Genomic DNA, 25,366 nt, shown 5'->3' on the forward strand with positions numbered 1-25,366 from the left:
CCTAAGTTCTAAGTGTGGTAGAGAGATAAAAGTTCTCAGGTTCAGGAAGCCCATCAAAGTCCAACACAGTCAAAAAGGAAGGAAAAGAAGGAAAGAAACCCATGTCTAAATATATAGTGAACCTATAGAATATCAAAGACAGAAAAGACTCTTAAAATAGCTAGAGAGAAAAGACAGATTACCTACAAAGGATTAGAGTGACGGCTGGCTTTTCTACAGCAAGAGTAGAGGCCCTGAAAAGGTAGAATAATATTTTCAAAGTAGGCAGAGAAAATAACTATTAACCTAGAATTGTATAGCCATAAAACAGTCTTTCAAGAATGAGAATGAAATAAAGACATTTTCAGATAAATAAAAACAAAAAGAATTTACCACTGAGAACTCATCACAAAAGGACATTCTCAAGGATATATTTCAAGAAGGGAAATGACTCCAAGAAAGAAGGTTTAGAATTTAAGAAGTTAAAGTTAATCCACCCAGAGATGGGGATTAACTTGCCTAAAGATCCCAGTTGGTTTAGAACCGAGCCAGGACTTAAACCCCCAAATCATCTTTCTTCCATCCAGACAGAATGAAAGTAAGAAATAAAGTTGAAAGCAGAATAGCATTTTCATCTAGGAAGTAGACCTAGGGTGCCTTGGGGTTCACTTCTGAGGTAAGCCCTACGTTTGTGCGAGGACACACCATCACTTAGGTTGAGTCTTGACAGCCTCTGGGAATTCGATCTGAGCTTCCCATTGCTAATGTGTCATTTTTCCTTTCTCCTGACACTGAGTTGGTTGCTCAAACTGAGAACTTTACATTCTGCCCTTCAAGAGGCCACATGGTAGCCTGAGGCCACAAGTAACCGAAAGCCTCTCCAGGGAGGTGACCACTTTCATGTCACTGCTTGTCTCTTGATTTTCTTCTTTTTCCTTTCCAGTTTCCATCAGCTACCTCCTGCACCGACTGGTCCTTCAAGAATTTCTTCATCCTCCCAGCCCTCCGCTTGTACCCTTTCTCTATAATAAACCAGTAACCATGTCAAATAAGATTTCTGATGTGGGGTCCTGGGCAGCACAAAGAGTGGAAGTATTGAATGGGGGAGGGTATAAGATGTGTGGAAAATGTTGAATAGGATATTTTAAGAGAAAAGCAACTATACTTGAAGAAAACTTAAAAAAGGATATTTTAAGAGATATTTCAAATAATACTGTACTGTCTATTTACGTAGTTGTGCTTGAATTTTTAACTGGTGGTAGTCATAATAATCAGGATTTCCTGTAATCGGAATGTTCTTAAACCTTTCAGAACATTGTTGATATTATCCTCTCCGTGCAGTTTAGAAGTTTCAGACTATTTCTTCTAAGAAATAAATCTGGTCCATACAAGCTGTGTTGTGAATTGCACATTTTGACTTGAGTTTTAGTACTGAGCTTTGCCTGCTTTTTAAAGAGTCAGGTAAACACAGCTAATGAGTGCAGTTTCAAACCTGAGCTACTATTATCCTGCAGGTGACATTGGATCATGGTACATCGCTATCTTGTTGAGTTTGGTGCTTCAAACAGCAAAGTTTGTGACTGCCCTTAGGTCATATATATTTTCTTACCTGCAAGCTTACATCCATAAAGTTAGCAGAATATATCATAGTCAAGTTCATAAACTAGCTGATTTATTTTGTTCGTTTACTGAGCTTGGGAAGAATCTTTTTTTAAAGGCCAAGTTTAAGATACCTTAGAACATAAAAATATGTGTGTTTCCTGGCCCATTCTATCTTTTGAAGGCCAGATTTCATCAAAACAAATGAATCACTGTTTTTTCTTCCTTCATCATCCCCTAATTGGTTTCCAAAATAAAATGATTAATGGCTGCGTTTCTCAACTGCATTGTTTTGATTACAGTCCTACCACCAGTACTGATGATACACTGGGAAACACTTTCAAAATGGGTGATGGTCTTGACTGGGTCACATGACTTCCCGAAGGGTTCTCCTGTTGTGTTGCCACCAGGAAGTCTTCAAAGGGGCAAGCCCTTTCATATGCTTTTGTTATAAGTTAAGGAAAATGATTTTAAATAGTGAAACCTTGGTTATGATTCAGGCTCCATTTTTCTTCAGATCTGTTCTAGTTTTCAGACTGGAAAAAAGTATGCATTTTAGAATTCCCTAGAGCATATTTTTAATTCCTGGAGTGTTTTTTGTTGTTTTTTTTTAAATCATCAGTTTGTGTGAAAGCGTCATCAGTTGACCCACTGGCAGAATATGATTATTCCTGACTGTAGGCACCTCTCTCCTGGTACCCTCAAAAGAGCGACTCTCTTCACATTTCTTGAGCACTTTGTCCGATGTGTGATAAGGAAGCATAAAGCTAGTTGGACCAGCTAGAAGACCCAAGGGTTTCTTGTGAGCATCCCTTGTACTACAATTGGGCCTTTTGTTCATTGGTGAACTGCTCCTTGCCATGCTGTCTTATAGCTCGTTGGCCATTGAGTATTTCATTTATAGCAACAGGAAGGAATAATTACCCAGATATTATGAAGTGGGTGGTTTTAGAATTCCACTTCAGATGGCATCGACCCTTAATGCAGCTGGTTTCACTTAATACATTTTGTTTAAACAAACCCTGTTCCTGGAAGTGGTTTCGGAATAGTCTGTTCCTGTAGCTGTTCCTTTGCTCTTATTTTTAAAAATGTTTTCCCAACGATATCCTAAGTGCATGAGCCTGACAGATACAAAAATTTTGCTTGAAGTTATTGCACTTATGAATAGAGTTGTGTCCAGATATGATATATTGATTATCGTATTCATAGCTTAAAGATTTAATTGGGTACCTTTATTTTGCATAACTGGCCACATTTTTTGTTTGTTTGTTTAGGTATATTTCTCTTTAAGGGACTCTGATGTCTAGAAATCACCACTGACTAAATAGATAAATTAGAGAATAAGTGTTTTTCACTTTATAAACATGAAAAATTCTTAACAAAAAGCCATGGCTAGGCTGATTAAGCAATCAGTATATTTTCAAGTGGGCTATAAATTTCTAGTTTAGGTAGGATACCACAATATTAAAATTAAATTTTAAAAAAGACTGAATAGAAATAAAAAATAAGATACTGGTAGTCTCTACTCTGGCTTTTCTAAAACAAGTTTGTATTACTTTATCAAAAGAATTTTAATGAGAGAATCTTTTAAGAACAGGAATTTAGAAAACATATGCAAGTCATTAAGAACTTTTTATATAAACTTTCATTTTGTTGTATTCTCTCATAGGATTTATTCTTGTCTTTGGAGAACTTATTTCGAATTATAATTATACTTTAATTAATGTGATACTTTGTTCACTGCCCCTCCCCTCCTGGACTGTAAGCTCCCTTAGGACAGGACCATATCTTGTGCTTTTATTAAATCTCAGTACATATTCTGTTACCTGGCACATAGTAGATGTTTAGTAGAAACTTATTGAGTGAATGAATGAATCAGTGAAATGCTTTTCACATTTCTATACTACTAGAGTGCAGTATAGTGATAATGATAGCAAACTTACATTACTCTTAACTGTGTCAGACCCTGTTCTGAGTGCTTTATGTACTCCCTAAGTATTGGGTGGTCACTGCATACAAAGCATTCAACAATGTGATGGTTAACATTTAAATCTTGCTGCCAAGACCTTTATTATTTGTGTTTGACAGTTATTCCAGGCATTTTCCATATAGGAATATTCTGGTAATAAAAGAACACAGGATGTTCTTCCGCTCCCAGGACTAGTGCGTTTGTGATTCCAGGTGCAAATCTCTGTTGCCAGGACCCGTGGACCTGTTCTCAAAGCTCAAACACTACATCAAGAGATTAGACCAGGTACCTTTTCCTTTTTTCCCTCTCTTTTTCTCTCCTTTTCCCCCACTTTGGTGTTCATCTCTTCAGCAGGTCAGAATTGATACAGCTTCCAGAAGCTTCCAGTAAACAAATGATTACCTTTTAATTCTTATTCTGATGAATACTTTTTGGTTGTAATTGTTTTTATTACAAAGGTAGTATTTACTCACTATTTTAAAGTAAGTAAATGTCTCTTTCTCTGGATCACCCACCTTAGGAGTAACCCCTGTTGTTTGTTGAATATTCATCAGACCTTTTTCTCCTGGCTTCTTGAATGTTTAAGAAGGTTGCATTTTGAAAACACTGTATCCTACACCATATGTAAAAGTGGATGTTCTGCTTCTCAGAGTACAATTTAATTTACTTTGTAGATGTTATTAATGAAAGGCAGAGAAGACACTGGGCCCAATATTAAGTGTGGAACTTACAAAACGTTTATTGATGATTGTTACTAAGTTATTGCTCCCAATGGAACCTGTAACATATTCCTGTTAAATTAATCTCAAATTGCTAAGTATATTATTCCAGTAATCAGAAAATGTAGATAAGTAACAAGGAGCAGGAGACTTGTGCCCAAGTAAAAAATAAATGTGGATTTACAACATATAAGAATCTTTTGGCAAATCAAGAATGATCACCAGTAGCAAACAGCTTTACTGCTCATCTGTCTGCTTGGATTTAGTACACTGGTTTAGTACAATATTTGGTAGAACATTACTGACCAGAAAACATGGATGTCACATCTCTAGAAAGAAAAACTATAGTAGTTCAATTCCCAATGTGTACCTTAGTTGTTTTTTGTTGTTGTTTTTATTTTTACTTTTCAAGTAAAAATAAGAATCTCTAAAAAAAAGAAAAGAATAATCACCAAGCTCTTTCTCACTACTTGAGAATAGTGAAAATACAGAGGAGACATGCTATGAGATTGATTGGTATTTCCCAGCGTGCTTTTTCTATTTCTTTTCTTTTTTTTTTTTTTTAAATTAATTAATTTATTTATGGCTGCACTGGGTCTTCGTTTCTGCGCGAGGGCCTTCTCCAGTTGCGGCAAGCGGGGGCCACTCTTCATCGTGGTGCGCGGGCCTCTCACCATCGCAGCCTCTCCTGTTGCGGAGCACAGGCTCCAGACGCGCAGGCTCAGTAATTGTGGCTCACGGGCCCAGCCGCTCCGTGGCATGTGGGATCTTCCCAGACCAGGGCTTGAACCCGCGTCCCCTGCATCAGCAAGCAGACTCTCAACCACTGCGCCACCAGGGAAGCCCTTTTTCTATTTCTTGAAAATTGTACAGTACTTTGCCACGGTTTGTTGAAATGAGAAACCTGTGCCTTCAGTATTTCCTACCAACCCTTTCTTGACTTTGTTCTCCGCTTCTCCCTATAGTAACAATGAATTCTTTAAGGATGGCAGGGGGATTGAAGAAGCAAGGTGGTTAAACAAAAATTGTCTTTACACATACTAGCCCATTCTGTGATGTACATGAGTTCAGAGCAACCTCAAAGGCCCCTCTTCCAGCCCCATGCTTCACCCTTAACAGTAATGTGAATGAAGCCAGGAGAGTCATAAAACTGTGGGTTTAAGGTGCCATAAGGAAAGGAGGCTTCACTAACGCCAATGTTTGGAGCTGTGTTTGTCCTCCCAGAGGTGTTCGTACTGGTAAGCAATGCTTGGTGGTGAGGGTAAGCTTTGCCTTTGTAAAGTGCATGACGGGTGATAGTGAAAGGGCCATGAGAAAGAATTACTGGGAGGGTTGCAGGTGCATTGGCTCAGGCAGATTGATTGTAGGAAGAGTACACAGGAAGGCTGAGGTTTGGGAGTTTATTCTTTTGAAAGTGATCCGTGTCTAATAACCCCTGGAAAATCTTCATTTACTTCCAAGGGGTACACATACCCCAGTCTGAGTCCTGATCTAGATTCTATCATGTATTAGCTGTGACCCTGGACAAGTAACTTCACTCTTATGGCCTCAGTAAGAAAGTGGATCATAATGCCACCTCCCTAACGGGTTTGATGGGATTTCAATGGGATATTGCATATAGAGTGCTTGATACAGTAAGTAAAAAGTTATGTGTCAACCATTATTGATATCATGATGATAAAATCTGTAACATAATGGTTTTTATAAGTGAAATATAGTTGAAATTTGTTAACAGTCAACTCCTCACAGACCTTCAGGGAAGCCTGTCAAGGAAGGAAATCTTAGTGAAGTAATGGAGAACACTGAACACTACCTTGACAGAGTCTTAGGGGAGGATATGTATAGAATATTAGGACCTGGGTTGGGGGATTATTTTTAAGTAATTAAAAAAAAAAATTAAGGTATTCTTTACATGTAATAAAGTCCACCCATTTTTTTTTTTTTTTAAACATCTTTATTGAAGTAAAATTGCCTTACAATGGTGTGTTAGCTTCTGCTTTATAACAAAGTTAATCAGTTATACATATACAATATGTTCCCATATCTCTTCCCTCTTGCATCTCCCTCCCTCCCACCCTCCCCATCCCACCCCTCTAGGTGGTCACAAAGCACTGGAGCTCTAAATTCTTAAACCGCTGGTAGACGCAGCTCATGCATTTCCTCATTTAATTTTTACAACCTTTTGACGTAAGCGGTATTATCCAGGTTTTGTAGGGGAGGAAATCGACCGAAAGAGGGGTTAAGTACTACAATCGTAACTTTCTCCGAAAGAGGAAAACCAATTCCAACTCCGATTTATCTGACGCCAAATTAATGTAAAATTAATTTCCCAGAGGAATTTCTTGTGCTTGGCTGCGCCAAAGATCACTTTATATTTATCTGAAGTGAATATTACTACTAGAGTAGCCATCACTTTTTCAGAAATATCTCTTTCCTTAGTGCAAAGAATAAAGTTAATGCCAACACCTAGAAGTTATTATCATTATTAATCTTAGGGCAAGTCCACCCATTTTATAAACTTTTTTTTTAAACTAAGTTTGGGTTTATTTATTTATTTATGGCTGTGTTGGGTCTTCGTTTCTGTGCGAGGGCTTTCTCCAGTTGCTGCAAGCGGGGGCCACTCTTCATCGCGGTGCGCGGGCCTCTCACTATCGCGGCCTCTCTTGTTGTGGAGCACAGGCTCCAGACGCGCAGGCTCAGTAATTGTGGCTCACGGGCCTAGTTGCTCCGCAGCATGTGGGATCTTCCCAGAGCAGGGCTCGAACCCGTGTCCCCTGCATTGGCAGGCAGATTCTCAACCACTGCGCCACCAGGGAAGCCCAGTCCACCCATTTTAAGTGTACGTTTTGATGAATTTGGGTGCGTAATCATGGAACCTCTGTCACAACTGAGATTATAAAACAGTTCTTTCATTATTACAATTTTTTCTGTGCCCCTTTCCAGTTAATTCCCTTCTCCAACCACTGGTTCCAGGCAACTACCCATCTGCCTTCTGTCTCTGTAATTTTGCCTTTTCAAGAAGTTCATGTAAGTGGAATAATACAAAAACCATAGACTTTTGTATTTGACTTCTTCCACATAGCATGATTTTTTGGTATTCATTCATATTGTTGTGTATACTGTCTCTTTTCTTTTCCTTGATAAGTTTGTTTATCCATTTATCAGTGGATAACATATGAATTGCTTCCGTTGCTGGGGCTCTTATGAATACTGCTGCTATCAACAGTCCTGTACTCGTCATTGTGTGGACATATGCTTTTATTTTTGCTGGAGAAATACCTAGGAATGGAATTTCTGGGTCATAGGACAAGTGTAAATATGGACCTACAGATGGACTCTATTCTGATCCTGTTGATATGTGTCTGTTCTTCTACCAATGTCATACTATCCTGGTTACTGTAGCTGTATAATGTATCTTGAATTAAGGTGTCATCAGATTTTATTGTTCTTTTTCAAAATTGTTCAGCTATTCTAGGTCTTTGCCTGTCCTTATAAAGTTTAAAATTACCTTGTCAATTTCTTCAAAAAAGCCAGTTAAGATTTTGATTGAGATTGCATTGTCTATTATCCATTTGGAGGGGATTGCCATCTTAATATTGGCTTCATGAGGAATCAGTATTCTACAGTCCATGAGTATGTCTCTCAGTGTATTTAGGTATTTTATAATTTCCCTTTCCAATGTCTTAATAATTTTCAGTGTACAGGGCTTGCACATCTTTCATTAAGTATATAAAAAAGTATTGTTAAACGATATTGTAAATAGAATTGTTATTTAATCTTTCTAACTTTTTTTTTTCACTAGACAATGAATTAAGCAAACCTTCACTGAAGCTTAAATTGTGGTACAGAAATACATTTCAACGGATATAAGTCCAACACCATGAAGAAATTATGGCACCAAAATTTTCCCTCCTCTATCATACACACTAGGATTAATTTAGATTACTATTCAATCTAGTTTTCATTTTTCTAGGTTTTGTCCATACAAATTTGTGCAGTTTTTCAACATTAAATAGAAATCTTAAATCTATTGGGGTGGGGAGAATCAGACCTCAAGCCAATAAATGTTCATCAGATCTACTGGGACACTGTTCAAGAACAAAATCCACTTTGAGCATTGGTCCTCATAATAGCACCAAAACATTAGGTACTGTGCGCTAATTACAGAATCAGACTGATCCATTGATTGAAAGCTTTTTCAGTGAAGCTCTGAATCAACAACATGTTTAAAAGTCAAAAGTGTTCCAACCACTTGATTTCAAACCAAGTAGAATTTATGTTTAGAAACACTAAAAAAAAGTGTTTCATTTTTAAATACGGAAGGAATAAAAACATCACTGCATCATCCAGAAAGAATCAAAAATTGTTTGAGGACAAGAAGAAATACAAAATTGAGTCAACTTTGCTCTTTTCTCAGCTGCTTAAATGTCCGTATTAGCAAATACAGCTAAAAGATGCCAACTCTTTTAAGCCTGTATTTCTAGTCATTTCCCATTGACCATTTTGGAATTTTGTATGTTATGTTTTATGGATAGCGTTCTGCTTCACTGTGTACTATGTCTGAATAATCTGAACAGTTCTCATTCATCACTTGATGTTACTCCATGGTGAAAGAAATACCAGTCAGAGGAACCGTCAGAACACTATCACATGCATCACAAAGTCACAGAACTTTTTAAGTCACAAGATGGCAAAGACATCGATTCTGCTTTGAACCAAAGTTTATGGCATTACCATTAATAGAAATTAGTGGAAATGGCTGCAAAAGTAAAAGTTAAGGTGAATCATCTGAGCTGACTTGACTTGTTGAATCCAGTACAACCTTTATCTTAAATCTCCTTGCTAACAAATTTAGTGATAATTCTTTTATACTACTACTTAGCAAGTTAATAAAGCCATGGTACTCACGAGAAGCTAATCTCATTTAATGGGGGGCACAGAATGGCATACGTTTTCCATACAGTTCTGCCAATATTCCCTAGTATCAATCTACACCTTCTTTGCTAATCAACACCAGCTTATTCCAAAAGAGCTCATGGTAACGAAAAATGCCAAACTCCCTTGACCTTAAAAGAAAATTAAGCCCAGGGTCCATCCCCCCGTTCCCCCTCTGGGGTATAAGTTTAGTGTAAACCCACAGTGTAACAGTGTATTGCTTTATGGAGTGGGTGTGGTTGGGAGGGAGACACCATGGTGAGGAAAGTATCAATTAAAGTCACACAAGTATAGGAAGCAGTGAGATAGTAATACACAAAATGGATAACCGCAGTCATTTTCTTAGAGGACTCGACTCGTGGAAGAAGAACTTTGATTGGTGCTGCAAAAACATTTGTATGAAGTAGAAATTGGTTTCAATAACATTAGTAGAGAGTATGTTCTAGTAAGTGGAGGTAACTGGATGCAAAATCCTGGTAGCAATTTAATAGAACAGTCCCAGATGGCTAGGCTGAGGCCAACGCCTAATGAGGACGAAAGCCTTGTCTGTGGGGAATTTTAGATGATACCTGGAGAAATATTACACTGTACATAAACCAAATTGAATCGTTTTCACAAGTGTTGTAAAGTTTCGTATAGTAAAAGGTTTTTTCTGCATGCACTTCAATGTCACAGCAAGAGTGGCATAGGATACCTAAACAAAGAAGAGAGCATTCATGCAAGATATCTAACTCCTAGATATAATAATGCATACAATTCAAAATGATTACACTATCATTACATCTAGGGCTTTCTACAACTACAAGGTGGTGGTTATGGAAAGCGTGGCCCTTGGTATCAGTATCTAAAAAGCACCCACCATCTTCTTCTATATGTGTTCTCTTTTTGAGTTTTTTCTTCATTTTTCTTAATCAACTCTGCTGTTGTTGTTGCTTCTTAGCAAAACTGGTAAAAAAAACAAAATTGTAATCATTGAACATAGCGCTCTGGCAATCAAGACGTTTAAAACCTTCAATCTTCTGGGGCGAAGAAAGCACTGTGTGACATTTAGAACTCTGATTTACAAACAGGGTGGTCACAAATTTTCCTGGCTTGAAGGCTTCCACAACTTTCCTGATCAGGTCATCATAGGAGGTCGGACTTAAGTTTGTTTCAAAGCTAACATAAGAAAATTGTGGTTCTGGAATGATGTGAATAGTCCAATAAGTTCCATCCGATTTCATTCCATTCATTGAATAGCCACAAGGATTGAACAGTGTGGGATCAATGACAGAACCTGGTATCAAGTCACGAATTCCACTCTCACGAGGGACATCCTTTGCAGTAACACCATCTTTCATGAAGAACTGGTCCATAACTGCTGGGTCAAGCTCACTCATCAGAATTTCCAGGGTTTGATCTGGCTGACTGATTACCCGACTCCCTGGGAAATCCAAAGTATACAAGTACCAACAATCAGAATTCATGCCTCCCATACAATATGCTGCTCCATTTGGGAAAATTGCATTAAGAAACTCTGTTTCTTCCTGGAAATTCCGGTGTGGGTACCCTTGGTGAGAAGACTTCATGAAATTCTTACAAGAATAAAAGAAGCTTTGAGCCAAACCCACTGTAATCCCTAGCAAGTTTCAACAAGGGAACCAGTGATTTCAGCAAGAGGGAGTACCACATGTCTTCAAAATGAAACGTCTCTTGGAGACAAACATGCTACTCTCATTGAGTACATAAGCTTCCTGCTTGTCAGTTTTTGTCACACTTATGATTGAACACTGCACATCCTTCAAAAGTATGTCCCACTCGGATCTTGGGATGGTGCGAAGATCCCCAGATCCTTGGTTTGCATCGCGTTGCTGCCTGGAGAACCAAACCTCCATCAGCTTCTCGGTCCCTTCGAAAAAATGTGCAACTTCCATCACCGTGAGACTAGCAAACAACCAACAACCACAGAAAATCAACTAAATTAAATCTCTTCTCCCACCGCTGCCACCGAAGCTGCGGATTGTTCCAGCTGTGTTAACTAAACTTCAGGTTCCATTTTTGCTATAATTTTATATTAACTTTTTTTTTAAAAAGGGTTAATAAAATTTTCCCGGCTTTTTTTGTGTGTGTGTGAGCGAAAGTTGAACGTGAGTCTGTTGGAAATAGAGGCAGATACAGCTATCAGACCTGTCAGAATGGCTATCACACCTGTCAGAATGGCTATCATCAAAAAAGACCACAAATAACAATTGTTGGCAAAGATGTAGAGAAAAGGGAACTCTTGTACACTGCTGGTGGGAATGTAAATTGGTGCAGCCCCTATGGAAAACAATATGGAAGTTCCTCAAAAAACTGAAAAAGAATTACCATATGATCTAGCAGTTCCACTCCTGGATATATATCCAAAGAAAACAAAAACACTAACTTGAAAAGATACACGCACCCCAATGTTCAAAACAGCATTATTTACTTACAGTAGCCAAGATATGGAAGCAACCTAAGTGTCCATCAACAGATGAATGGATAAAGAAGATGTGGTGTGTGTGTGTGTGTGTGGTGTGTGTGTGTGTGTGTGTATAATGGAATACTACTCAGCCATAAGAAAGAATGAAATTTTGCCACTTGCAGTGACATGGATGGACCTGGAGGGTATTATGCTTAGTGAAATGTCAGACTGAGGACGATAGATACTGTATGTTGTCACTTATATGTGGAATCTAAGAAATAAAACAAATTAATATAACAACTGAAACAGACTTAAAGATATAGAGAACAAACCAGTGGTTATCAGTGGGGAGAGGAAAGGCAGAGGGGTTAAGAGCTACATACTACTATGTATAAAATAAATAAGCTACAAGGATATATTTTACAGCACAGGGAATATAGCCAATATTTTATAATAGCTTTAAATGGAGTACAAGCTATAAAAAAATTTTGAATCACTGTGTTGTACACCTGAAACTAATATAATATTATAAATCAACTATACCTCAATTTAAAAAAAAAGAGAGAGACTGGTGCTTATGCAAACTTCATATCTCCAGAATCTGGTCAAAGGCCAGGGAGTCACCAAGTGGAGTCCCAATGAACCCCCCAACAATTGATGTCTATCACTACCCTTAGAAAACAGGTCTTGTGGAAATTCACTTTAACACCATTTGCTTAATGGTAGAATTAGGTTCTTAATTCAACCAACCCAAGCAATCAATAATGAGCGACTGTATACAGGACTTGGCTGTAGGTATATACAAAGATGGATCAGACAGAAGACATAGTTTCAGCTGCCTAGGGAGCTCACAGTCTAGCTCTTCTTTTGAGCAAAATATTGCTTAAGTTGTTGCCTTAATGGTAGGATAAATCTGCCTTGGAATTGATCCAAGGTGATTTAATTACTGTGAAATAGTTACACCAATAAGACTTAAATTCCAGAGAACCCCCCTACTGGATTCCAGCATGCTGCAGAATATTAGGATTCCTGTTCTTATGTTAGTAAGCCAGGCCAGCCCTATTTTCTGTGATGACTTTTTTTTTTTAAATAAAATAATGCATTCACTAGTTTAAAAATATATAAAAATGTAGATTGACAAGTCTTACTCTGACCCTTGTGCATATCTACTTGGTTATTGCATTCTCATTTCTCCCATGAATAAACACTATAATCAGTTTCTTAGATGTCTTTCCATTGTTTCTTTGTGCAAATACAAGCAAAAATGAATTCATATACTTTTAAATCCCATTCTTACACAGAAGCTAGAATACCAGTTCAAAGGTGGTCAGGCAGGAGGAATTCTCTCTTACTTGGGAGAGGATCAGTGCTTTTTTTTCTAGTCAGGCCTTCAACTGATTGGATGAAATCCACCCACATTAAGGAGGGCAATCTCATCCAAAAACACCCTCATGGAAACAACCAGAATAATGTTTGACCAAATATCTGGATATTCTGTGACCCAGTTAAGCTGACATAAAATTAACCATCACAAGGGTCTTGTCCCAATTAATGGTAGAATAAATGCTACTCTGGTCTTGCCTAACAACATTTAAGAGGAAAACCCAAATGGATCAAATTGTTTCCAGACTGTATCTCAGAACAAAGCTAAAGAATATTTTTAGCAATGCAAAAATATCTAGGACCCAACATGGTAAAATACACAATGTCTGCATCCAGTCAAAAATTACTAGGTACGTAAGGAAGTAGGAAATATTCCAGTAACTGACCAGAAATGACACAGATGGTAGAATTAGTAAATATGGACATTAAAATAATTATTATAATTGTATTCCATATGTTTAAGAAGCTAGAGGAAAGATTGTGTTAGAGACATGGAAGATGAACTTCTAGAGATGAAAACTACAATTGCTGAGATGAATACACTGAATGAAATTGATGTCAGAATAAACAGTGTAGAAATAAAGATTAGTGATTTTGAAGACAATGTAAACTGTCCAAAATGAAACACAGAAAGAAAAAAATCTGAAAAAAATTAAAGAACAGAGCATCAGTGAAGTACGGGGCCAATTATATGTGTAACTGGAGTGTCTGAAGGAGGAAGGAAGTGTGAGGGATAGAAGAAATAACAGAAGAAAAAAATGACTGAATAAAAAGCACCTCCAAATGTAATGAAAGTAATAAACCCATAAATCCAAGAATCTCAAGGAACTCCAAGCACAAGAAACATGAAGAAAAATGGTATCAAGGCACATTATACTCAAATTGCTTAAAACTAGTGATAGAGAAGAATGTTAAAAGCAGCCAGAGAAAATGAAGATTAGGATGACAGCAGATCCCTCTTTGAAAACAGTGTAAGCCAGGCAACAGTGGAGCAACATCTTTAAACTAGCAAAAGAAAAACATCGTCAACCTAGAATTATTTTCTTGGTGAAAATATCTTTCAAAAACAAAGGCAGGGCTTCCCTGGTGGCGCAGTGGTTGAGAATCTGCCTGCCAATGCAGAGGACACGGGTTCGAGCCCTGGTCTGGGAAGATCCCACATGCCGCAGAGCAACTGGGCCCGTGAGCCACAATTACTGAGCCTGCGCGTCTGGAGCCTGTGCTCCGCTACGAGAGAGGCCGCGATGGTGAGAGGCCCGCGCACCGTGATGAAGAGTGGCCCCCGCTTGCCACAACTAGAGAAAGCCCTTGCACAGAAACGAAGACCCAACACAGCCATAAATAAATAAATAAATAGATTAAAATAATAATAATAATAATAATGATCCTAACAATAAAATATCCTCTTTAAAAAAAAAACAAAACAAAACAAAGGCAATATAAAGTCTTCTTCAGACATATCAAAAACTGAAAGAATTCATTACCAGCAGGCTTGCACTAAAAAAAATGTAAAAGAATGTCCTTGAAGCAGAAGAAAAATGATACCTGGTGGAAACCAGAGCTACAAAAAGAAAGTGAAACACTGGAGAAGGGTAACTACCTTGTAAATATATAATATTTTTTCTCATTATTAATTAATTAATTATTTATTATTTATTTTTGGCTGTGTTGGGTCTTCGTTGCTGCACGCGGGCTTTCTCTAGTTGCGGAGAGCGGGGGCTACTCTTCGTTGCGGTGCGCGGGCTTCTCATTGCAGTGGCTTCTCGTTGTGGAGCACGGGCTCTAGGCACATGGGCTTCAGTAGTTGTGGCACGCGGACTCAGTAGTTGTGGCTCACGGGCTCTAGAGCGCAGGCTCAGTAGTTGTGGCGCACGGGCTTAGTTGCTCCGCGGCATGTGGGATCTTCCCGGCCCAGGGCTCAAACCCGTGTCCCCTGCATTGGCAGGCGGATTCTTAACCACTGCGCCACCAGGGAAGCCCTTTTCTCATTATTTAAATATCTTTAAAAGATATGTCTTTTAAACAAAAGCAGAAATAACACACTGGCATTTACAGCTTATGTAGAAGTAAAGTTTATGACAGCAGTAGCACAAATGGGAGTGGGAAAATGGAAGTATACTGTTGTAAGATTCTTACACTTTATGTGAAGTGATATATCATTTGCAAGTAGATTGTGATAAGTTAAAGATGTATATGATAAACTCTAAAGCAGCAGAGTTATAGCTAATAAGCCAACAGAGATAAATTATAAAAATGAAGATATTTAATTAATACAAAAAAGAGCAGACAGAAAAACTTGGAAAAATGAACAAAGAACAGATTACATAGCAGTACATCTGAAACTTATTTTTTTAAAAAGAACAGATTGTATAAATATAAAATAGCAAGATGGTAGATTAAATTCCATATTGATATTATGTTAAATATAAAAGTCTAAACGTCCCAATAAAAAACAGAGATTGTCAGATTGGATAAAAAAGTAAGACCCATTTATATGTTACCTACAATGAACCCACTTTTAATATAAAGATACAAATAGATTAAAAGCAAAAGGGTGGAAAAAGATGTAGCATGTCAACATTAATCAAAAGATTAACTTGAGGGCTTCCCTGGTGGCGCAGCGGTTGAGAATCTGCCTGCCAATGCAGGGGACACGGCTTTGAGCCCTGGTCTGGGAAGATCCTGCATGCCACGGAGCGGTTGGGCCCGTGAGCCACAATTACTGAGCCTGCGCGTCTGGAGCCTGTGCTCTGCAACAAGACAGGCCGCGATGGTGAGAGGTCAGCGCACCGCGATGAAGAGTGGCCCCCGCTTGCCGCAACTGGAGAAAGCCCTCGCACAGAAACGAAGACCCAACACAGCCATAAATAAATAAATAAATAAATAAATAATAATTAATAATTATTATTATAAATAATAATAATTAAATAAATAAATAAATAATTAAAAAAAAAAAAAGAGTGGAGTCTGTGTCTTCGACACAGTCCTGTCGAAGTCCTGCAATCAAATCCCGCTAGCCTTCAAAGTCTGATTCTCTGGGAATTCCTCCTCCTGTTAAAAAAAAAAAAAAGAGATTAACTTGAATGTCTATATCAGACAAAGTAGATTTCAAAACAGAACATATTACCAAGGATAAAGAGAGTCATTTCATAATGGTAAAGAGGTCAATCCAATAAGAATATATAATCCTAAGTGTTTATATATGTATTAGAGAGTCAAAATACATGAATCAAAAACTGATAGAACTGCAAGGAGAAATCCACAATTATATTTGGAGATTTTAACACCTCTCACTCAATTGATAGAACACATAGACAAAATCAATAAGGATATGGGAGATTTGAACAATATAAACAACTGTCTTGGCTTAATTTACATTTATAGAACACTCTACCCCTCCACCCCAAACAGTAGAATACACATTCTTTACAAGTGCACATGAAACTGTTACCAAGATAAATCATTTTCTGGGCTATTAAAAAAGTCTCAATGAATGTAAGCTGATTCAAGTCATAGAAAGTATGATCTCTGACCACAGGGGAATTAAATGAGGAATCAGTAACAGAAAGATATCAGGAAGAGCTTTCAATTATTTGGAAATGAAATAACACACCTTTAAATAAACCATGAGTCAAAGAAAAAAACATCAAAAGTGAAATTAATAAGTATTTGGAACTGAATGAAGGTGAAAATGCAACGTAAAATTTTGGGGATGGGGCTAAAGGGAAATTTATTTAACACTAAAACCCTGTATTAGAAAAGAAAAAAGCTTCAAATAACTGACCTTGGGATCCCATCTTAAGAAACTAGAAAAATGAAAGCTAGTGAAACCCAAATTAAGCAGAAAAAAAGGCCAATGTGGAAATCAATGAAATGGAAAACAGAAAAACCATAAAGAAATCTATGAAACCAAAAGCCAGTTCTTTGAAAAGAGCAGTAAAATTGATAAACCTCTAGCCAGACCAATCAGGAAAAAAAGAGAAGACAAAAGAGCAACCTAGAAAAAACAGACAAGTTCCTTGAAACACACAAACTGCCAAAACTCACTCAAGAAGAAACAACCAGAATAGGCCCAAATCTATTAAAGAAACTGAGTTTGTATTGTAGTTAAAAAACCTTCCCACAAAGAAAATGCCAGGGCCTGATGGTTTTACTGGTGAATACTACCAAACATTTAAGAAAGAAATATTACAAGTTCTATACAGCCTTTCCAGAAATTACAAAAAGAGGGAACAAACACTTCCCAGCTCATTCTTCAAGGTAAGCATTACTGTGCAGATGTTCCCACTTAGTCTCTTCTCCCTGTACAGCCAGAGTACTCCTTTTAAATATAATCAAATCCCAGTCTCTCCTCTGCCCCAAACCTCCAGTGCCTTCCCAGCTCCTTCAGAGTAAAAGCCAAAGCCCTAGCAATCACCTTAGGCAGGCAAGATCTCCCCACCTTCCTGCAACTTCTGAATAATGTCCTTTTACTCTACCTCTTACCTACTCTGTTCCATCCACGTTGACCTCTTTGCTCTTCCTTGGACCTCCCCCAGTCATCCTTCCTGCCCACTGACTTTGCAATTGCTGTTCCCTATGCTAGGAAAGTGCTTCCCCCATAGTTCACGCTACCTCCTTTGGGTCTTTGCTCAATTGTCATCTTCAGTGATGGTGTTTCTGACCACTTTACTTAAAATTATAATCTCAATCCACACTCCTCAACCTCAGCAATCCCATCCCTCTTACCTGCTTTTTCTCCCTAGCGGGTTTTACCCTCTTATGTATTCTATAATTTATTTTGTTGTCTGTCTCCCCTTCCCCCAATGGAATGTGAACTATCGAGGGGCAGGGATTTTTCCCCCATATTCTACCTGTTGTAACCCTAGAGCGTAGGACAGTACCTAGCTCTTAGTATGTACTCTGTAAACATTTGCAGAATATTTCTCTCTTAATGGTTCTCTCTTTGCTTTGTTCTCAAAAAAAAGAAAGAAAAAGAAAACCACCTTCCTGTCTAAAGCGATATATTCTCAGATTGCCCCATAGTTTGATGACCAGGAATTTTTAAACCCATGGATTTACGAGAGGTGTTCCTCTCCTTTGCAGGGAAGGAGAGGGGTAGTTACGAAAGCAACATCAGGAAAGGAGAACTGACAGAGGAGTTCTTAGGCAGATCAGTTTTAGAAAGGATGATGTATGAAATTGAGGCTTTGAAAGTTGATTCCTTTTTAAATAAATACTTGCATACTTCTTGGAAAGCTTACATGAACCCCCATCCAGGCATCAATGTACCCCATTTTGAAGGCTGAGACCAAAGTTTATTTGACTTAATGATAGATCCTTGCTATTTAAACAATCTACAGTGAATATAAGTGTATTCATATTCACTTGTATGCGTATGTGTAGGCAAGTCTGTAAATTCCCAGAAATAGAATTGCTGGGTCAAAGGGTAAATAAATTTGAAGTTTTGAGAGATATTGAATATTGCCAAATTTCACTTATGGGGCTTTTTTGAGAACCAGGAATCAGATATGCAAATCCTAGGCAGAGTCAAGAGCTAGCAACTATAGGACAAAGTTAAAGGCAATTTTGTCACCTTAAATTGTGGAAAGCTGCAGAATTAATTAAACACTGCTTTCAGTCCTTAGGAGACCACGTACAAACCTGATAAGCCCCCGCCCCTTGTCTTTGTACAACTCACTGGCAGGAGGTTGAACACCCAGGGCTCTGGACACTGTTTTTCATAAAGCTTTCTGGCTCACTTGCTCTGGAAATGTTGAGACAGGAATCAGTTGCAGCCAGCCAGGGCTGACTGCCCATGTTCTTGATGTGGTTTGCTGGAGACCTGCCCCTCACCCTCCTGTGGCCCAAAGGCTCCTAAATCCATTTGTGAGGATTGGTTGGTTGTGGGCACAGTCTAGATAAGGGAAGCCAGTTTTGGGGTATAAGTGCCGGCATTTGTAAGTTAGCAAACTTACTCTTTCTAGTCAGGAAAATGTCATTTTTAAAAAGCCCTTGACAAGGAGAAAGAGAAAAATTTACCTTAGACCTTGAATCAGCTCACAGACTGAGAGCCTAGACGGATGATAACGCATTTGGCTCAGCCTCCATTTTGCAGGTGAATGAGGCTCAGAGTGGGGGAAGTACCTCCCCGAGCCTCCCACTGGAACCCAGGGCCCTGCTGTCTTGCAGGGCTTCTCTCTACCACCCACAGCTGCCTCTCCTCCACAGTCACCAGTGCTTTCCTATCCAGGTACAGGGAGGTTTGCATTAGAGAAAGACAACCCTTTAGCATGGATTTCTACCACCTGGCATGACAATGGATAAAGCTACTTATTGGTGCTGTTTGTACTTCTGGTATATATTCCACTTGGGGTCTTGTAAAGCAGAAGGAACGAAGGGAAAGAAACCGAACTGTATAGACTGTACTCACTCTAGGACCACTCATATAATTCTCACCAGCCAAATCAAGTCCAGCAATGGCGTGCCCTCTCACCGCCCCAGAGGGGCTCTGTTCACAGGGAAGGGGAAGCACCAAGCAGGGCCTCTGGCAGTGAGTGGACTCCCCTGAGGAATGGGACATTTGAAAAAGGAAAGCAGTGTTTTTATTGAGGTATAATTTACATATGGTAAAATTTGCCCCTTTTAGAGTATGAGTTTTGACAGTGCTTGTAGTCATGTAACTACCACCACCCTTGAAATCTAGAACTGTCCCATCACTCCCTGCCCCTCCCCCGCCAGTCCTAATTCCTTTGGTCGTCAATGCATCCTCCCAGCCCCTGCAACCACTTTTCAGTTTTCTGTCCTTAGGATTTTGTCTGTTACAGAATATCATAAATAGAATTATGAAGTGTATAACCTTTTTTTTTTTTTTTTTAAAGGTAAGGAAGGAGGGAGGGAGGGAAGAAATGGGATTGAGTTTTATTTATTTATTTATTTATTTATTTACGGCTGTGTTGGGTCTTCGTTTCTGTGCGAGGGCTTTATCTAGTTGCGGCAAGTGGGGGCCACTCTTCATCGCGGTGCACGGGCCTCTTACCATCGCGGCCTCTCTTGTTGCGGAGCACAGGCTCCAGATGCGCAGGCTCAGCAATTGTGGCTCACAGGCCTAGTCGCTCCGGGGCATGTGGGATCTTCCCAGACCAGGGCTCGAACCCATGTCCCCTGCATTGGCAGGCAAATTCTCAACCACTGCGCCACCAGGGAAGCCCCGTGTATAACCTTTTGAGTCAGGATGCATTTAAGATTCATCCATGTTGTTGCATGTAATCAACGTGATTCATTCCTTGTCATTGCTGAGTAGCATTCTGTTGTATGAAGATACCCCAGTGTGTTTATCCATTCAGCTGTTGAAGGACATTTGAGTTGTTTCCAGTTTTTGATGATTATGAATAAAGCCACTGTAAAGTCACATACAGGTTTTTGTGTAGACATTAATTTTCATTTCTCTTGATTAAATAATTAGGAATGGAATTGCTAGGCCATATGTTAAGTGTATGCTTAACTTATGAGAAACTGCCAAACTGTTTTACAAAGTGAATGTATTATTTTGCATTCCCACCAGCAGTTCCTACCAATTTGCATTCATGCCAGTTGCTCCACATTTTTACCAGCACTTGATATTTTCTCCCAGTCTTTGACTTGTTCTTTTCATTCTCTTAACAGTGTCCTTAGAAGAGCATAAATTTTGGGAATTCCCTGGCGGTCCAGTGGGTAGGACTCCACGCTTTCACTGCCATGGGCCCAGGTTCAATCCCTGGATGGGGGGAACTAAGATCCTGCAAGCCTCATGGCACGGCCAAAAAAAAAGAATGGCATAAGTTTTTAATTTTGATGGGAGTCCAATATATGAGTTATTTCTCGTAAGGTTCATACTTGGTATTGTACCTAAGAAATTTTGCCTAACCCAAGATCACAAAGATCTTCTTCTAGAAGTTCTCAAAGTTTTAATTTAACATTTAGATCTATAATCCATTTTGTATTAAATTCTATATGTGGTGCATACTGACCAAGTGTCATCATTTTGTATACGGATGCACGATATTCCAGGACCATTTGTTCAAAACACTATCCTTTCTCCATTGAATTGTCTTTGCACCTTTGTGGAGAATCAATTCAGCACATGTGAGGGGGCTACTTGTATGCTTTTAACTGATTTCTAAATTCTGAAAGGAGAATGGTAAAAGGAAGAATCTTCCAGTCTCTCTATACTACTCCTTTCTCCACTAGGAAGCCTCTCCTAACATCTGTAGGCAGAATTATCCACTTCTTCTGGGCTCCTTTTTATTATTATTTACTTATTTACTTATTTATTTGGCTGCACAGCACGGTTTGCGGGATCTTACTTCCCCGACCAGGGATTGAACCTGTTCCCTCGGCAGTGAAAGCGCGGAGTCCTAACCACTGGACTGCCAGGGCATTCCTGGGGCTCCTATAGCTATTATGCATATACTTATTATTGAATTTTTCTCACCCTTATGATTCCTTGTTTCAGGGTCTGCTCCTCTCTCCTTCCTACCTCTCTCTCAAGACCAAGCATCCTTGGAGGCCCAGAAGTGTGTCTTCTTCCTTTTAATCATCTTCATCACCACTGGCTCTATAATGTTTGTTGAATGAATGGCCCATTCTCAAATCTCTGATGACAAGTCAAATCTTTGATTGACAAGTGATGACAAGTCAAGAGTTTTATGAGAGCTATGCCAGTCAGATGAGGACCAAGAAGTGAAGATAAAGACCCAATTCTCTTTAAAGCAGGAGCTGTTTCTTATTCTACTTTGGTGTGATGTCTGTTTTGCCAGGCACGTGTAGGGTGGGTCTGTCATACCAGGCACATTTGGGTTATTGGTGGAATCTCAGCTTCAGAGCATGCCTGGCTTCTTGAGTCCCTCTTCCTGTGGGATTCCTTCATGCTGGGCTTCAGTCACTGTGGCTTTGTTGGGAATACAACTCCCTACTTCCCTTGAGTTGTTTTGGAGATCAGGCAAGAAAAAGTAAGGGAAAACGCTGGACAGAATTGAGAATTATTGACTGATTAACCTTTGCAATTCGTTTGTGTATCAGAAGCCTAAGACTCATGAAATATTTACTGTTAATTCCAGTATTTAATTGGTTGCTTCTCCTTCTCCTAGTACTTTGGAAACATAATATTTACTACCTAGAAATTTTACTACCTAGAAATTTTCCTACAATAGATCTTAAATATTCTGCTTAACATTTTGATCTCAACTAATTTACTCTGATTCTTGGTTTCTATGAGAAGTTTAACAGTTTGGACTGTCTGTCCAGATGATGAGTGGTGCCAGGGTGTATATTTGGGAACTCTTAAAGTTGCAGCCCTTCAGGCATCTGTGAAGGCTGCAGACTGGAAAGCTGCAGTTACTTGTGAGAGTATCCAGGTGCTTCCTATGAGTGGGAGATGTGTTTCTGTGCCTTTCAGTCTCTGATGTGCCAGGCTGCTGGCTTTCTCAGATGTCTCTATTTTAATCAACCTGAGCTACATCTCCCACTCCCACCCAGGTCTTGACCATCTTAGTTGTATATACTTGTATATACAGTCCTCCCCCTCACATACACTCCTTAGCCAGGGGTATGCTGGGAGTCAGTAGAGGTGTCAGGGCTGGGTGGAATTGTTGCATGTTTCCTCTCCGGGAATGTGGCTCTCACCAGAAGCATCTCTAAATAAGATGCCACGTACCTGCAACACATAGAGCACGGTCTTTTTAGGTTCACAGCATGGAACTGAGCAGCCAAACTTACTGCATTTCTAATCCTCTGTCTCATCCTTTGTATGACATCCCATCAGGAAATGGGGTCAAAATCCTAGAACACATTGCTTTCTCCCTTTTTTATTAACATTTTTTGAGGTAAGATTTACATGCCATAAAATTTACCATTTTAGTGTACAGTTCAGTGATTTCTAGTAAATTTATAGAGTGTGCAGCCATTACCACAGTCCAGTTTTAGAACATTTCCATCATCCCAAAGAGATCCCTTGTGCCCCTTTGCAGTCAGTCCCACCCCCATGCCCAGGCAGCCGCTAAATCTGCCTTCTGTCTCTGTAGATTTGCCTTTTCTGCACACTTCCTATAAATGGAATTATACAATATGTAGTCTTTGTGACTGGCTTCTTTCATATCACAGTGTGTTTTTGAGGTTTATCTATATCGTAGCACATATCAGTACTTCCTTTTTATTATTGAATATTACTCCATTCTTTGGATGTACATTTTGTTTATTAATTCATCAACTGATGAATTTATTAATTCATCAACTGACGTTTGGATTGTTTCCAATTTTGGCTGTTATGCATAATGCTTCTGTGGACATTCATGTACAAGTCTTTGTGTGGATATGTTTTCATTCCTCTAGGGTAGATTCCTAGGAGTAGAGTTGTTGGGTCTTATAGTAAGTTTACGTTTAACTTTTTAAGAAACTGCCACAGTGTTTTCTGTAGTAGGGCTGTACCATTTTATGTTCCCACCAGCAGTGTATGAGTGTTCTAGTTTCTCCACATCCTCACCAACGCTTGGTTTTGTCTGTCGTTTTGATCATAACTATTTGAGTGGCTGTGAAGAAGTACCTCACTGTGGTTTTAGTTTCCATTTCTGGAATGACTAATGATGCTGAGCATCTTTTCATGTGCTTATTAGCCATTCATATTTCTTCTTTGGCGACACATCAATTTAAATCTTTTATCCATTTTTTAATTGGTTTGCTTACTGTCTTATTATTGTGTGTTGAGTTCTCTGTATTCAAATTCTTTATCAGATATATGATAGAACACAGAATTTTTTAATCTTCCTCACACCAGTACCAGAGACTCTGGAAAGGGGAAGGGACAGTTAAGGTAGCAATAATAATTAATGTGTAATTTTTGAGTCTTTGTTATGACCTGGATACTGGACTATGTGTTTCACAGCGATTATTTAAGACACTTTCTCATTTTCTAAAGGTTATAGGATAATTTCAAATGCTTGCTCTTCAATGAACAGTTTTTAATAGATAAAGAAAAGGAACAATTGATTTGGGAAATTCTTAGATTTACAGGAGTTAAAACTGGTCTTTTAGTATTACCGTAAAGACTAAATGGCTGTTATACAGATGCAGAATACCAGCGGTTTAAACAGCTAGATGTTTATTTCTCGCTTCTGTTAACAGGCTGACATTAGCAGTCCTGCATGTGTATGGGGACTCCACAGAATCAGACACCTGCTATGTTGTTACTTTTAAGGTGTGGATTCTACCTCAGGATCCAAATGGCCACTCCAGCAAGCCTGTCCCCTTGCAGGCAGTGGGAAGTAGAAAAGAGAGGGAGGGCATTCTCATTCCTTTTAAGAACCTGACCCAGAAGTTGCATGTATCGGTTCTGCTCACCATATCATTGGTTAAAACTTAGTTACCTGGTAATGACTAGGCACAAGAGGGACTAGGAAATGTAGTCTTTATTCTGGGGCCATATGTCCATCTAAAGCTTAAGGGTTGATGGTGAGAGAGGAGAACAGATGTTAGGGGACATTGCTGGGCTTGGCAGTTCCTGTAACTAGTCTGTGTGGGATTCCCATTACTTTTTCATCAAAGAAAGTCTAGTTGATATGAGGTTATTGGCCTAAACCTTTTGGAGGAGTTCATTTTACTTTTGTTTTAGAATTGCACTAGAATGTTCTTAATGGTGAAGTAGCGATAAATATGAATTACTATTGCTTAGGGAATGTGAAGATACCTTAGTGATTAAATACAATTCTGGAGTTGCTTTACTGAATACAGATTTTATATACCAGCTCGGAGGAGGGGTAGCAAACAAGAGGACAGCTTCTGCCAGGTTGACTTTGTTTTGTAGTTTTCTTTTCAAGTGGCTCTTTCCTCCTGACTGTGCCATTTAATGAGCAGTTTCTCCAATGTTAACTGTAGCTGTTCTTCTCTGGTTAGTATGTAGTTCTGGATCAATATGCCAGATCTGTCTCTTTAGGAAGAAAAAGAGCAGTACTGTTTCATTTAGAGATGTCATTACTTGTCTAAGGACAACAGTAATTTCTAACACGTGTAGGGAAGCAATCTTCTGGATCCATTTGTCCTTTGTATGTTTAAAACCCTGACAACAAAACAAATTGGTACTGAATGTTTTGAAGAAGCAAACATTAATGCTCTCTGAGTGTTTCATTTCTAGGCTTTCAGGCCTTGGTAACATTACCAAGAAATCTGCTTTCCCGGGTGCAGCTCTATTGCTGAGAAGATTTTAATATCAAAGGAGCCCATACTTTTACAGCCCATTTCAGCTGCCCCAGAGATAACTTGGATAAACATGGGCTCCTCCACGTACCTCCTAATCCCTGCTGGGTCTTACACTGTGGGGAGGTTCAGACAACTTGTTTTCTTTCCCTT

The 25,366-nt window shown here is 38.9% G+C and overlaps 2 protein-coding genes across 3 annotated transcripts in view; one reads left to right on the forward strand and one right to left on the reverse strand.

Moving 5' to 3' along the window:
* Positions 1–25,366, forward strand: part of ABL1 (ABL proto-oncogene 1, non-receptor tyrosine kinase) — a 131,406-nt gene that overhangs the window by 53,282 nt on the left and 52,758 nt on the right. The gene's annotated exons all lie outside the window — the stretch shown is intronic.
* Positions 10,113–11,127, reverse strand: LOC118897513 (S-adenosylmethionine decarboxylase proenzyme-like). Its single transcript, XM_036856795.1, has 2 exons — positions 11,006–11,127; positions 10,113–10,651 (listed from the first exon to the last, which is right to left on the reverse strand). The coding sequence occupies exons 1-2, from the start codon at positions 11,112–11,114 to the stop codon at positions 10,113–10,115; spliced, it is 648 nt and encodes a 215-aa protein (XP_036712690.1). The 5' UTR covers positions 11,115–11,127.

Source organism: Balaenoptera musculus, chromosome 6, assembly GCF_009873245.2.
Source record: "Balaenoptera musculus isolate JJ_BM4_2016_0621 chromosome 6, mBalMus1.pri.v3, whole genome shotgun sequence".
In the NCBI taxonomy this organism is placed as follows: domain Eukaryota; kingdom Metazoa; phylum Chordata; class Mammalia; order Artiodactyla; family Balaenopteridae; genus Balaenoptera; species Balaenoptera musculus.